General features: G+C 45.3%; 1 protein-coding gene across 2 annotated transcripts; it reads right to left on the bottom strand.

Annotated features, from left to right (window-relative positions):
• Window positions 1-583: 583 nt before the first annotated feature.
• Window positions 584-14,831, bottom strand: nap1l4a (nucleosome assembly protein 1-like 4a). 2 transcript variants are annotated; one of them, XM_035419353.1, is made up of 15 exons: window positions 14,735-14,831; window positions 13,462-13,510; window positions 11,209-11,305; window positions 10,711-10,852; window positions 10,008-10,094; window positions 9,188-9,319; window positions 7,741-7,812; window positions 7,479-7,618; window positions 6,723-6,868; window positions 4,659-4,678; window positions 4,194-4,313; window positions 4,062-4,097; window positions 3,809-3,856; window positions 3,207-3,238; window positions 584-2,160 (listed from the first exon to the last, which is right to left on the bottom strand). In XM_035419353.1, the coding sequence occupies exons 2-14, from the start codon at window positions 13,487-13,489 to the stop codon at window positions 3,233-3,235; spliced, it is 1,074 nt and encodes a 357-aa protein (XP_035275244.1). In that variant the 5' UTR covers window positions 13,490-13,510; window positions 14,735-14,831; the 3' UTR covers window positions 584-2,160; window positions 3,207-3,232. The 2 variants fall into 2 exon arrangements, with proteins under 2 accessions (XP_035275244.1, XP_035275243.1); XM_035419352.1 differs by lacking the exon at window positions 3,207-3,238.
• Between the last annotated feature and the right edge of the window lie 1,249 nt (window positions 14,832-16,080).

Here is a 16,080-nt window from a genome sequence, read left to right as displayed (position 1 = left end):
GCCAGAGCGCCCACTCTCTCCAGCTCAACACCATCTTCTGTCACGTCCACAATGGAGCGCTCTGTCCACACGACACCACCCCTCCCACACAAAGCAGGGCCCGCTGGTGTTTACCAACAACACGCACGGTTACCAGTACCCAAAACCAGCCCCACACGGTACACCAGGCGTCCTGGGGAGACACTGGGTCTGCTATATTTGCAAGGGTGTCTTGCCTCCTAGATTGACATAACATTACTCTCTGACCTATCCGATGCTTACTGTGTGACCCAGACTTAATGTGTTCATGGCTATGAACTGCTACATCATGAGTATTATCCGACCTGTTTTGTAGTTGTTCCAGTGACCTTCGGTATGCACTTATTGTACGCCGCTTTGGATAAAAGCGTGACATAAATGTCATGCAATGCTGGTTTTGTGCTCGCCCTACAAAGGACGACCAATATAGACCCAAGAAATCAGACGTGGTGAGTTACCTGTGCGTTCGCTTCAGTCAATGAATTCCGGGCAGAGCAGAAATGAAAACCAAAGACCAGGCGTGGGGATCACTGGAGGGGGGTGAAAGGACTAAACAAAACCAGGATTTTCATGTTGCACATCTTTTAATAGAACATCCTAATCTGTACAAGTTAAAAACACCATATTGAGTAACAAACTGAGGAAACCCGGGCAAAGCTGCAGCTGGAACAGTCTAAATAGGGCTAAACAGGGGTCGTGATGCTCCGCCTTGTCGTCGTCTTATTGACTTTCACCAATAAACCGCATCAAAATAAGGCCAAGTGAGCCTTACGACTGCATGTGTTTATTTTTGGTATGTGCCCCGTAGGATGAAGAGAGCAAACGAGCTGTGCATTAATGTGACATCCAAGGCTCCCCTCAGTACGCCGTTGTGACTGACAGGTTAACGGATGAACTTTGAAAGGCGTCGGCGCGCGTCTTAAAGGAACAGAACCGCGCGGTGCGCTGCAGTGCGGCAGCAAGGCGCTAACTCAGAACTTCAACACACATTCCCGTCTCAGTGTGCAGCTAGAGAAATCAAAAAATTTAAAACGTAATGAAACAGAAACTGACCCCTTTCACCCTTCCCTTCCCGCCCTCATGAGAAGTCGTTGGAGGTTAAACGGAGACTAGCGCCTCTGGTTTAGTCTGGGTTCACACCTCTGCTCCCCACACCTGAGATCTCACTCTAGGCATTTTCTGTTAATTTCGGTTTCGCTTTCAATTTTTCAGCGTAACGTTCCGTTTCTACTTTGTTTCACACAGGACGACTCTCCTCCCGCGTGTAAAAGTAAAGCACCACACGGAGCACTGGGAGTGTATCACTTTCAATAGCAAAAAGAAATTTGGCAATAAACTTTGAATTCGCTAGCAAGCGCTTGGGCAGTACAGCAGCTGGGGGGCCGATATAACCCTCGAGTCGCTGGGTCCCCCCCCCACACAGTATAGATCTTACAGCAGAGACTGCTACTCATCTCCGGAACACAGAGCACAGTCCAATATATAGTTCAAACCAGATTAAAAAATAAAATAAAATAGAACAAAACTACTATAAATAACTTCTGAGTAAGAGAAAAGTCTGAAAAAGCTTAACTTTCTTTCCATTTAACGGATTTAAAAAAATAAAATAAAAATAAAAACGCAAGGCAACCCCAAAGTTCTTCACAACAGTTCCGTGCTGGACTTCCACACATTGTTTTCTAGGCATAAAAAACCCTGAGTAACCTGATGTCAAGTCGAACGCTGGACTCGCTCGGTTGGATTCGCGTCGGCCTCTGGAATGTGGTGGTGGCAGACCGATTCCCGGAAGAGGCGGCTGTTCACGGCAGTTTACTCTGAACGCAGTGGCCCGAGTGGGCGCACATCACATCCTGTTTCTGCGTCACAATTACGATAAATCTGTTTATAGTTGTATATTTACAGCGTCGTAAACGACCGTCATATATTTTTATTTGGGGGGTACGGGTTTTTACTCTGCTGTACAGAGGGAGTATAATAACAGAGGGAGTGGAGGTCATGCAGTTAAAACTTTAGTGGTGTTTGGCGAGAGGAGCGGTGGCTCTCTCAGCAGGCTGGTCTGGTTGGCTTCAGGGTCTCAGAGTTGTGGTGGTGGAGAGCGTCCCCACGTTACTGCTGTTTGCACTCTGCTGGCTGGGGTTCTTTCTGCACGAAACACAGAGAGAGAGGCACTTCAAATGTGTGGCAAAAACACTGCGTGTGTGTGTGTGTGTGTGCTAGTGTGTGTGTGCAAGAGAGATAGTGTGACAGTGTGTGTGTGTGTGTGTGTGTGTGAGAGAGAGAGACTGTGTGTGTATGTGTGTCTGAGGAGGGGGGAGATTGGGGATGGAAAATGGCATATTCCGGAAGAGGGCACACACACACACACACACACAATAAAGGCAAATAAGAGGCCCATCGGGCAGAGAAAAGGACTCCAATACACTAAAAATGGTGAAACGTCAAAGCAAAGGACCTTCCTCTCTTCTCAGTTTCCCCCTCCTCTTCTGCAAAGCTGGTGAGCAGCTGTATAAGGCCAGACTGATTAAGTGCGCTACAGTGAGCCAAGCCCCACCCCCTTCAAATGTCACTGCATGTGGACCTCCTGCAACCCTTTGCCCGGACACATTCCCATACCCCCAGCCTGGGTAACCATGGTAACAGCTGGGAAGAGGAGGAGCCTTTAATAGAGAGGCTGTCCTTCACTGTTCTTTTATTAACACACTAACTCTACTACAGGGAGAGAACCAGCAAGACATCAGGGCCGGGTTACATTAGAGAGCACGTACTACTGTTAGGAACACCACTATCAGGAAAGAGACAGCGGCCTGGATTCAGTCAACATGTCCTTAACTTCATCCCACAATTAAAAGCAAGGGCACGTTTTTGCCCCCCAAAAATTTAATTTGGAACCTTCAACCATAACCAAAATAAACTTGAGAAACTATGTAAAGAAAAAAAAAAATTATTTGGAAGTCACAGTTAAACACAGGTGTTGATTGAATCCAGGGAAGAGAGGAAGGAACAGAGTTTGAGGGGAGAAGGAAGAAGAGAGATGGGAAGATGGAAAAAGGGGGAGGAGAAGGAGCAAGAGCTGGAGGGATACAGAGGAAAGGGAGAGCTGGGGAGAGCAGGATAGGGGTAGAGGGATGGAGGGATAGAAAATGAAAGAGGGATGGAGCAGAGGAGGGTCCATCTGTTTTCTCCCTTACCTATAAATGCATGGGGTGGGAATGATTTATGCCTGTAATGGAGGTAAGATGGGGGAGGCAGGAGAAACAATCATAGCCAGAATTAAACGTCACACAGAGCACAGACCAGACCTGGGTCAAATACGTATTTGTTTTGGATTCAAATACTTTTCTACGCTTTAATGATCTTGTCTGGTGTTTTGCATCCAATGAAATACTCTCAAAAAGTGCAAAGCCCGCCTTCTGGTCATATTGGCAGACTCACTTACACCAGGCAAGATCAACAGAGCACAGAAAAGTATCTGAATCCAAAACAAATACGTATTTGACCCAGGTCTGGCACAGAGCGACCAAACGCTACCGAGCCTGGCCTCCCCCCCCCGTCCCCCATCATGCACCCCTATACACACCGGCCACCTACTCACACAGCAATCAATTCCCCTTCTGACTTCAGAACCAAAGGCTCTGGTCTACATCAGTAACTCTACAGTTGATTAGTGATGATTAGTGCTTCCCTGCTTTGTACAGTCTGTTGAGTCATTGGGTTTGACAGGAGAGAGCTCACACTGGTTTATACCGGGTTAGTTTAAGGCCCTGTTAAGAGTTTCGCTTCACAAACTGACCTTGGGGTCATAATCTCCCTCCTCTTCATCGCCATCCTCTTCATGGTCCTATCCACAAGGAACAAAATCATTACACACATCCCAAACAACTCAACCTTCCAAAAACATGTGGTGTGATGTGTGATGATCTGTGATCAGGACTGTAGCTGTGTGCTCAGGACTATGATCATGAGTATGAGTTTGACTGCATGTGATCCTGATCATGAATATGAGTGACCATGACCATCTGTGTGACGATGTGACCATGCCCCACCTCTTCCTCCCCTTCCTCCAGTTCTTCTTCTTCAAACTACAGGAAAACCAAAACAGGTACATTAAAAACACAGTTTCCCATGGTTCCTAGCATGTTTTTATAACAGACACAGGGACGTGCGGGGGAACCTACGCTCTCGTCGTCCTCCAGCGCCTCCCCGGTGAAGTACAGCACAGCTCTGGGGACGATCCGCTCACGGAAAAAGTGGCCAATCTCAAAGTCTGTGGCTAATGTGAACTCCGAATCCTCGTCCTGGCAACATAGCAACACCAATGACCTGACATCACTGAATAGGGGTACACTTACCCATCACACAGCCGAATACCTTTCACATCCCATCAAGGTCTCATTCCCTAAATCCAAGGCCCCATAGAAACTTTAAATTAGCTGATATTATGCAATATCCCTGGATCATCAATTCCAGCCTCAAATCAAACCAAATTCATTTAGAAAAGTATGTGGATTCTGAACCAGCTTTCAAGATGACTGGATAAATCTCTCAAAATATATATTTTTTTATTACAAAAAAAAACTCAGACTATTGATATTATTTGGAAGTGAGGAATCCATTATACTTTTAAATATGTCTCAACTTACCATCTCGCCATCAGATGAAACTGGGGGGGGAAGAAGAAAATAAAAGTCACTTGTGGGTAGGGTCACAACACCAAGAGACTGCAAACCATATATAGACAAAACCAACTGAATGTCTTCTTATTTCTGAAGCCAGAGTTTCTTATGACAGGGTTATGCCCCCATGAAGAATGCGACAGACATCATCACACTGAAAATTACCCGTGCAGCAAGAATGCAAAATGAAAGGAGTAGCATCCCTGGCACACGCTTTCCCACAGTCAGGGAGCTGGTGCTGCCGCATTCTTACGCGTCCGCCTCACAATGAAGGCCAGTGAACTGGCAGAGAGAGTCAGCATTGCGGTGAATGGCATTCCTGCGCTACCAGCCTTTTCTCATGAATGACACCATTTTAAACCACAAGAACCACACATCACACCGCATGTCAGAGAACAACCGATGCACACATCTCAGATAACCGAATAACCCAAACCACTCAGTGATAACACTTAGCTATACCTTGTCTACAGAATTGCATCCGATTGGGTTACCAATTGAGTTGATTTCCTTTCAGGCGGAGACACGTTAACTGCCCCACATTATGGAATATATATTTTTACACAATTTTTCATATTTTTTAATTTACCAAAGCCATACAACCAGTGAATTAGCTTTCAGCTTGTCTACTATACAAATCATCGGGTTTCCAAATCAGAGCCTAAATTTCCCTTCATGGATTAGCTCTAGAATACAGGCAGCAGAACCAGGTTACCTCACACGGACCAGGACCCCCACACTACTTGCAATGTGTAGTTTCGGAATTTAAAACTGACCTTGAACACGAGCAGTGAAGTTGCTCAAGGGGAAGAGAAAAGTTGCCAGGCAACCCCTGTTCTATACTTTCACACAGTTTCAGTGAAAAGCCATAAAGATCTCTGAATTCTAAATTTTATCTTTATCATTTGACTTATACCACACATGGCAAACAGAAACATAAAAGTATGCCAAATTCGGTGACACACACTTGGCGCTGTAACAAACGTAAACCAACACTGTAAACTACGCAAACAATTTCCTATAGTGCGGGAAATGACCCAAATCAAGCCAAAACCTACAAAACCGGTCTTTACATAATGCGTTCACATGCTGAATCACGCTTCTCCTATTCACTTCTATTAAAGAAGCCAAATCCCACCTAGTTCAGAGTGTGGTTGAAGCATTGTCCTCCGTCTGAGCAAGCGCACACAGACTGACATCTGACTGACCACAAACTGGTTCTACAGCCAACCTCTCAAGACCACTGTGTTCTGTCTCTCTCAGACATGATCAGGAAATGGTCTGGTTTCAGATTCAGGATTAGTTCTTTGGAAGCACAAAATCCAGGGGCTGAGGGAGGGATTTTTTTCCAGAGCCCAGCTATGGCTAGTGAACCCTGCACCATGGGAACACGGCGTCCTTCTAAATATCCCTCTGTGCCCAGCCTTTGCCCAAGGCAGCAACTGACCCGAAAAATGTTTCACTAATAATAGCCAAGACAATATTCAGCAATAACTGTTCACACCAATGAATTAATTTATGTCACAATGTGACTGGGAGACAGTGAAGTGTAAAAGTTAATAAGATATGGAGAGGTTGGTCCTGAATGTGCTATGTTAACGGGGGGGGGGGGGTCTGCTAACAAAGAAATACCCTTATTTCACCCCAGTGAAATAACACAGTGCTGATGGGACTAAGCTCGCAGATCAGCTTGTGTATAAAGAGATGTCTCTCACTGCGACACTTAACAGAAAAAAAAACTGGAGGTGGGGGGGAGAAATCATATAAACGATTAAACTTGGGTAAGGGACTCACTGCTGCAGCACATTCAGGGAAAAAGCTCTAAAAATGTCCTTCGCTGCATTTCACAGACGAGAAACACAGTTCACACATCACTAACAGGGCAATGGCGCCACCTGCTGTACGGGCTGAAAACCTGCAGGGTGATCACTCCTCTCTACACCAGGTGACTAGCCAGGCCTGAGAGTCAGGGGCGCTACAGAGCAACACCAGTCTGTGGAAGCACCCGTGAGTTCAGTGAGCATGCCGCACCTTTGATGGGGTTGAAGAAGTTGAAGAAAGAGTCGTTGGGCACTTGCTTGGTGATGGTCCTCACTGTGCCGCGGCCCTTGTGTTTCTGCTTCTTCTTGATGGTCTTCACCGTCACATCCTTCCCTTTGTGCCAGTCGATTTCACAGCTGGGGGGGGGGGCAGGGGGGAGCAGGGGTACAGTTAGCTCTTCAGCAACAAGGGAACAGCTCAGCTCTCGAGTCGAGCACAATAAGTTCAAACCACAAATGATTCTCAGATGAAATCACACTGCACGCTTTGTGAAGTATTTATTTTCCTTTCTCCTTCCCAATTTGGATTTGGGCAATCTTGCCAGTCGAGCTGCCACAGCGACATCCACACCTGCACCCTACAAGCACTGCAGATGATGCGTGTGCATGGCCGTGATGCACGTGCAAGTGAATCAGAGACTAATTCACACACTACAGTCCACACCATACAACAGGAGAAAGCAGGCACCAGGTAAAGGGCATGTATGTGCGCCAATGAAAATGGCAGGTTTTCAACCACGGAATGCTGGGCCAGTCATTTAAAAACAGAAGGGTACCTGGAGAACCAAAAGTCAATGTAAACTCACCCTACCCTAGTTCCCTATTCATAGCTGGCTACTGACAAAGCTTGGGCAGGACCCTGTGATGACAGGGCTGCTCAGCTCACCCTGCTCTTGTGAGCCACTCGAGCCCCCCCCCAGTATGCATGCTCCCCACCCCCTTACGGAGTGAAAGCCCGCCTTCTCACCCTTCACAGTCCACGATCTCCGGGCCCTCGAAGGAGAAGGGGTCGGCCGGGTCAGGCTCCGACTTCATCTTGTACACCTTCGTCAGGACGGTGTTTTTGAAGAATTGGTTGGGTTCAAAGTGGAACTCTAATGTAAAACTCTGCCAAGGAAATAATAAAAGCCATTCATACCACTTAAACCGTCATATTCCATACCCAAACAAGTTGGGGCATGGTTGTTTTTTTTTTCCTACACTAAATAGGTTTTGTTGGTGATACTTACCATGGGCTGGTCTGGCTCTGAAAACTTCACTTTGATGTCTTGCAAGTACTTCAGGATTGGCTCATCGTGCTCCTGGAGAAACGGGGTGACAGAGGCAGGCGGTGACTCATAACTTAATGCCACAAGCTAGCCTGCGGGCAAAGCAGGGAGGTGAAGGCACTGGGAGCACATGGATCAGACACACGTGCCTGCAGCTGCCAGGCCTGCCTGGGAGAAACTGACCCACTCTTCAAAACTACGCTGTGATTCAACATCCCCGCCACGCATGCGCGCACACATGCCTAACCTAGCCTATAAATACCCATCACCCGATATAAAAAACACTCCTTCGAACGAAGAAAAATCAGGCAGCGCAAAATAAAGAATGTTCTGATAATACACTATTCATTTATAAGCTAAAACATTGAGAAAAACATGATTTCATTAAAGGTGCATTATGTAAGATTTCTTTAAGGAATATTCTGTTCATATTTGGTCAAATGTCCTTCACATTGCGACAGATATCAATAAATTATAAGATCTAAGAAATAAAATCCAGTCTCTGACAGGCCCAGAGTCTAAAATCAGCCACTCTCTATGTTCAATGTCCATTGTTTATGTTCATTATGATAATGAGGAGTCTTACTTTCTCCCTGTGAATGAGGCATGATATGATTCACTCTCCTTACTTTACTTTTCAACACTCTTGTCCTCTCTACCGTACTCAGATGTCAGGCAGTGCATTTTTGGAATGTAAGGAGGGCAGGGCTTTAGATGGAGGAGGTGGAACATTGTTTCCAAAATCTAGCGCTCTCTCTCTCGCTCATTTCTGCAAACTTACATACTGCACCTTTAAGTATGTCTACACTCCACCGGCAGCAGATCACTGACACTTATCTAGGAATGTTATTAGGCAGGTCTGCCACTGTTGCTCACAACAGTCTGGTGGATGTACTTACTGTACTCTTGCAAGTCACTCTGGAAGAGTCTGCTAAATCAATGACCCACCTGAAGCAGGTCATTAAGCATGTCTACACTCTTGAATATGACCCACCTGCAGTAGGTCATTAAGCATGTCTACACTCCTGAATATGACCCACCTGCAGTAGGTCATTAAGCATGTCTACACTCTTGAATATGACCCACCTGCAGTAGGTCATTAAGCATGTCTACACTCTTGAATATGACCCACCTGCAGCAGGTCATTAAGCATGTCTACACTCTTGAATATGACCCACCTGCAGTAGGTCATTAAGCATGTCTACACTCTTGAATATGACCCACCTGCAGTAGGTCATTAAGCATGTCTACACTCTTGAATATGACCCACCTGCAGTAGGTCATTAAGCATGTCTACACTCTTGAATATGACCCACCTGCAGTAGGTCATTAAGCATGTCTACACTCTCGAATATGACCCACCTGCAGTAGGTCACTAAGCATGTCTACACTCTTGAATATGACCCACCTGCAGCAGGTCACTAAGCATGTCTACACTCTTGAAGATTGTTAGCCAGAACTCCGGGATTCCCTTGGGGTCCTCTTCTGCCACTGGCTCCTCTTTCTTCTCCTCTATTGTGGCTTTTTTCTTCATCTCTTCCTGTCAGGACAACACCACAGACAGGCCTGCTCGCTTCAAGTGACCAATGAACCGGAGACACACCCACTCAACTTCAATTATCCAAAGAAGCGAAGACACGCACAATCATGTCAAATGGCTAAATAACCAGACACACAGACATCAACAAATGCACTGATTCAGAACAACTTGCAGGGCTCACATCTTTACTACTCATACTACCCATTCATGCAGCTGGCTGCTTATTCAAGCATCTGGTATTTGTGACCGCACCCTCCAAATCGCAAAAACAGTTAACATTCTTTTCACAACGCATGTATTCCACATGCAGATTTATTTGAGATGTACATGCATGCTCACACCATGTTCATTGTTCCACATGGACTGCAAATTAAAAAAAATATGAACATGAGAAATATACTGTTACCTGAAGGAACACTCTCCCAGTCTGCTCAATAAGCCATTTGGGTGTTTCACAATTTAAGATTCACAATTTGAGAACATTAACAACTACAATAAAGGATCATTGTGGTGCTTGAAAAGTTTTGTAAGGGCAAGAGTAGAGTGTTTCTCATAATGCCATTCCAAAAAAAACAACCAGGATAACCGGTTTGAGATAACCGTTTACAGCTTTGGGAAAGCATGTTAACAAAAGGAAAAATAAGTACAGGAACCTGGTAGGTAGACTGTCACATGACCCATTACTCACTGCAAGCTCCTCCCCCTCCTCTCTGTCACTGGGCCACTCGCACTCCTCATCTGTGGGCTCCACCGCACCCGTCACCACATCCTTTCTCTGGACACCAGACACGCAAAGAGAAGAGAGGCATGTCATGGTAGGGGACAACCACCAAACAAACAAACCCAACGAAGACAATACAAAACAGGCAGACAACGACCAAACAAACAAACAGACAAACCACCAAATAAAGCAACAGACAACGACCAAACAAACAAACAGATAAACAAACAGGCAGACAAGGACCAAACAAACAAACAGATAAACAAACCACAAAAAACAAACAGGCAACCCATAAAAAATAAAAACCAAACCACTAAACAAATGAAGAAAAAAAAAAGACGACTGTACACAAACTGTCTGACCCTCTAGGGAAAAAACGGTGTATGATTTTCCTGCCTGAATTCAAATTACAGAGAAAAGGCTGGAAAAAGAAGAAGAAGAAGAAAAAAAAAAAAAAAAAAAAAACAGGCATGAATGTGGTTGCCATATTGGGCATCCTGTTTGGCCCAAGTTTGCACTGTCGGCTTATTCAGCCTGTCCCCAGCTTAGGACCTGGCTACTGCTTGCGTGGGGGGGGGGGAGTCCGACACTGAAATTCCACAACTAATAAAGAGGCCAGGGGGCTGAGGGTTACCAGGTTACAGGTCAGTAATCCCCAGAGGCGACGTACCTTATCGAACAGTGGCAGGTAGAGGGCGGCGTACTTCCTCTCCAGCTCATGCACCTCCTCGTAGAACTGGGCTTCTATGTGTGCGCACCGGACCTGCAGCTGCTTTAAGGCGTTCACTCTCCTCTTCACTGACTTGGGCAAGCTGGAGGAGCAGAGGACACAGGAGGAGTGGGAGGAGTGAACGAGCAGGAGAAACAGACACAAGCCTCACACATCTGGCGCAAGCTCTCCTAGGAGTCCAGCTGCAAGGGGAAAAGGCCAGTATTTCACTCCCTTCTTTTATTCGGCTCCCTTTCCTTCCATTCTAAGAGTTTATGTAAATACGTAGCTCTAAACCCGACTGCCTTAGACAGCTGCGCTAATCTAGCAGGTCTTCAGTGAAAAGTTGCTCAGTAACCGTATCTACACATTTCCCTATAGTCACCTAAGGTGGGCTGCAAGTGAGCCCTGGGCATAGCATTCCCCTGGCGATGGCCCCGCGTTGGCGCCAGTCCTCACCTCTCGATGGTGGAAGGTGTGTGCAACACGTTGTCGAGTCGGTCTTGAAGCGCTGCCAAAGCCTGGGGGTTCTGCATAACCTGATCCCCCACTTTACCTGCAGCAATCGCGCACAAAACACCATTACCAACAGCAATCACGCACAAAACACCATTACCTGCAGCAATCGTGCACAAAAACACCATTACCAGCAGCAATCTCACACAAACACACCATTACCTGCAGCAATCGCACACAAAACACCATTACCAACAGCAATCACGCACAAAACACCATTACCTGCAGCAATCGTGCACAAAGACACCATTACCAGCAGCAATCTCACACAAACACACCATTACCTGCAGCAATAGTGCACAAAAACACCATTACCAGCAGCAATCTCACACAAACACACCATTACCAGCAGCACTCACACATAAAAACACCATTACCAGCAGCAATCTCACACAAACACACCATTACCAGCAGCACTCACACATAAAAACACCATTAACTACAGCTATCACAAACAAAAAAACTCCAACCTGCCGTGGTCATACAATTAAAAAAAACACTCATATATACCACAACCACACAAAAACACTCATTCCTGCCTCAGCCCTGACTAAATGCTCTTACCTGCTGTAAGCACACAAAAAACCATTCATACCATGCGCACAGATTTCCCACCTCCCCCACCACTAAGTATACAAAACACATTAAAGCCACAAACATTCAGAACCAGTTAAAATCATGTGCCAACTTTGGCCAACATCAAATCGAAGGGTATGTGCTGAAACAAACTGAACGACGTATTGTTAACTGCTTATGATGCTGTGCTTTTAGCGACACTGCACACTGTCTATGGCCAAGCTGATCCCTATAGGCTCAAACCCTTTCTGCTCACTTCCAAAACACAGACAAGTGTTTACTTTGTTACTACCTAAAGCAAGTCAGTGTGACCTGGCCCAAAATTAGCCAAAAATGAGATGGCTCGATGACTAATCCCTACAGTAAACAGCGCTCTCTCTCTGCCTGCCTGCCTCCCTCCCCTCCCCCTCTTTCTCTTTCCCTCTCTCCCCCTCCCTCTCCACACTGGAAGATTTTTGCCCTTGAGATGTAAAATCAGGAGCTTCATGAAATTTTCAAAATGACACCTGACACAGCTCCTGGCAGAGGGAGCGGGCACCTCCGCATATCTCAAACAGCAAAGTAGGAGTGGGCACAAACTAATTACCCATATCGGACCATAAAGGACTAATTGGCCACCCTGTGTTTAATATTTCAGAAGCTGCACCTTGAGAAAGAGAAGAGCTGGTTTCATACGGGGTGGGGGGGGGGGTGTGACGCAGTGGCAGCGCCGCATTTGGCATTCAAAGCAACAAGAACTACTAGACGCACCTGGGAGATAAAATAAGCAGTTTTACAGGCAGTCTGTGCACAGTGTTCGGCTGGCCCGTGGCTAGGACTGCTGTTGACACGTACGGGTGGCGGTAATTCCTCTGGGGGAATGTTGTCACTATGAAAAACACTTGCTGCTAGCTGCTTTGACTAATGCGGCAAGTGTCCCCCGATTCCCCACAGACAATGCTCCACTTAACACAAAGCTTGCGCTCTCCCAATAGGTCTCTCATTTTCAGTTCCATTTACTTAAGGATATGAGCGATCCATCTTTTGTGTGCGCGATCTACGGGGAACAGCTGCTTAACAGGGACGTGCGGGCGCATCAAAAGCGTGTTCGAAAAGGACTATTCATTCTGTCAGCGTCTGTGCATAAGCAGGTATGCAGAGCACACTGCAGCCGCAAGATCACTACTCCCAGGCTGGTGAAAAAGTGGTGGGGCCTTATTTAAAAACTCAGCAAATACAGTAACAAAGGCAAAAATCTCACCAGTTTTAACTCATTGGCCACAAATGTGGACTGCCAAACTCAAGTGTGTATGACATACATAACAACAGTAGTGCTACGTTATAAACCCCCTGTGCGTAGCTCATAAGTATTGTAATGAACAGGGTCAGATGTCATTTCAGTGCAAATTGTGACTGCCCCTGAAAGCTACTCATACAGTTTGGCAGTTTCTCTTCAGTTCCAAAAGGAGACTACCATCACAACCCTGAAGTTCAAGTGAAAGCCACAAGTAAATCCCAACTGGCTACTGCAAATTTCCTGCTAAATTACATTTTACTGATTTAATTATCAATGCAAGATTAGCAGAAAATGTAATAAGCAAACTTAATCAACGCTGAAATCCACAATCACGTGTATCTTACCTCTGGTTTCATTGTTGTCTCCCTCCATTATCGAATTACAGCCAGTCCTCTGAACATACAAGAAATGACAGGAAAAGTTTAGCACACCGGCATTTTCCATAAACTGTTAAAATACTTAAGTAAAGTTCGCTCATTTTTACATCGACTTGGGAAACATTTACTACACGGGAATATCTCACGTCATAATCTAATGTACAGAGAGTAAGAGCAGCTCCATGTGGTAGCTGCAATAAAACAGTGAGTGATGCAAGCTAGCTACGATATGGTGCAAAATACCAACAAGTCTAACCGTGTAGATAAGTGATTCCGCCGTTTTCAATACAAATTTGTAAATGTTAGCTAGATAATCCCAGACAGGTTGGACGCCGTAGCCACAGTAATCGGTTATGAAAATATGATGCCAGTGATTTAATTTTCTTAAAAAAGAACCTCATCCCTACGTAAGAAACTATGTTTAGACCCACTGAGAGCCGTGATCATGAACAGAACGTGCTACGTAATCCTGCCAAGCAACTTACACTAACGCTCAGTGTGTGGCACACTTTTTCCAAGTAAACGTTTTGACGTGTCGCATAAACAAGAGTTGAATATATATTCTGGACTGACAGTTGCAGCGTCAGGAAGCTGTGCTGGTCAACTACATGCAAAGCGCAGTCCGATGACGCATTCCGCTAACTAGCGGTGATGAAATATCTAGCTAGCCTGGACGTGCCGTTTCAACGTTAGCTGACCACCTGGCAACCAACGCAGCACAACCGAACAACCAAGGACGGCCAGGAATGTCTCCTCACATGTGACATGCCCACACGTACAAATCTTAGTCGGTGTCACATTTTCTTAGTAGCAACGTAGGTCCACAATTGTCAGCTAATTTAGCTAGCCTAGCGACAGCTAACTGTGGCTAACAGATTTTGTTCAAAGGGACAACGCACAGCTAGCGACTGATCTGATGTAGCGAACTCATAAACACGCTAACTAGCTAAACAGGAAACTTACGTTTAGCATGTTTACCCTGTTTAGCATGGTCTCGGCCAGTGTCATTGATAGGCGCGCCTATTTCTTGAACTGATAGCGAACGTTAACTCTCCCTCATGCTGGGATGGCTAGCTCGGTACATCCTAAATTAGCTTGCCAATACGACACGGCATTTTTATTATATATGAGATTTTCCCCCTTGTTTGGACAATAACGAGAAATATTACTGCTTATCCGAATTAAATTAACATATTTTATTGAAAACTATGATACAAACGTATTTATAAAATTACCTTACCTCAGTCTGAGCTGTTGCTTCCCCGTCGGCTCTCACGCGTCTACTTCTAGCTGAGATAGGAGCTCACCACGTTGGATTAATCCTGCGTATCATTGGTCTTGAAACAGTCTCGCGCGCCCTATCACAAGACTCAAATATCAAACAACACCTTACACCATTGGTTAAGTGTTTGTAGTGCAATTTGTACACAGAAGTTTATCCAACCAATGCTGGAGCAGTGTTTGACAGCTTGATAGCCGGTGATATATGTGTGTTCTTCTGCCCAGCTGGGAATTAAAGTATTACGAATTTATGAACCCAGTTGATTTAATCTGCTACACGGTAAATATTAATGAAATATCTTTCGAGGTATTGTTCATTGTATTTATCGCGTTTGTTATTACGTAACTTAGCTCAAGAAAATGCACAGTAATTAGTTTTGACAGGTGGTCATTAAACGCCGATCCTTTAAGAATAGCGCTGTTTGCTTTTCTATTTTTTTTAAACGGATCAACGTGTTAACATCCAACCAAAAACACAGTTAACCTCTGAGAAAGGGATCTGTCCGCTTTTCAGGGTTCTTAAATGTTTTGTTTGGGTCAGACACAAAGTGTATGCCAGCTTTCAATTCTGACCTTGAAATGCACAGCTCAAACAAACTGTTCAAAGAGTGGGGGGCACTATGTCCTTCAGATGCAAATAACCACACAAGGTGTACACACTGTACTGTAATTTCGGGCGCTTGCATACTATGCAAGACTAAAATAACTAAGAAGTAAATCTCCAAACGTGTGTGTTTGGTACAAAGTGCAAAGTTTATGCATGTATCATGATGATGTCAAAGTCCTGAAAGGCACAATATGTGATAGCTTGAAACTATATCTCTGTGGGTTCAATCAGTAAAGGCATTTGCCATGAGCACAGTCTTCGTCGTATAGCACAGACATCCTAGGTTAATGGCCCAGGCCCATGTCATTAGCTGACTGTAGCAGTCTGAAACTATGGGACACAGTTGGCTTTGTTGTGCCAGGGGTAGGCTGGCTTTAAGTCACCCAGGATCTGTTTGGTTGCAGTGTCTGCAACAAAATGATATGCAAGGTTCCCACAAGCCCTGAATGTTCTTTTAGGCTCCCATTCTGAAACATAATGGGAGCTACTGCAATTCTGACACCAGAGGACTGAACAGCTCTCTCAACCATGCATGCTTCATGGACAGCTGTCAGCGGTTCTGTGAAATATGATCACCGAAGGACCTATGAACAGACGGCTTACATTTTCATCTAAGGGATTATGAAGAGTACAGTCTGCTTCAGTTGAGGAGCAATGTGGATTTAGAAAGAATGTTCTGTAACATCTCAGGTTGGTGA

This window comes from Anguilla anguilla, chromosome 5, assembly GCF_013347855.1.
Source record: "Anguilla anguilla isolate fAngAng1 chromosome 5, fAngAng1.pri, whole genome shotgun sequence".
NCBI classification, from domain to species: Eukaryota; Metazoa; Chordata; class Actinopteri; order Anguilliformes; family Anguillidae; genus Anguilla; species Anguilla anguilla.
Note: the sequence above shows the minus strand (reverse complement) of the source record. Positions and strands in the feature narration are given on the sequence as shown.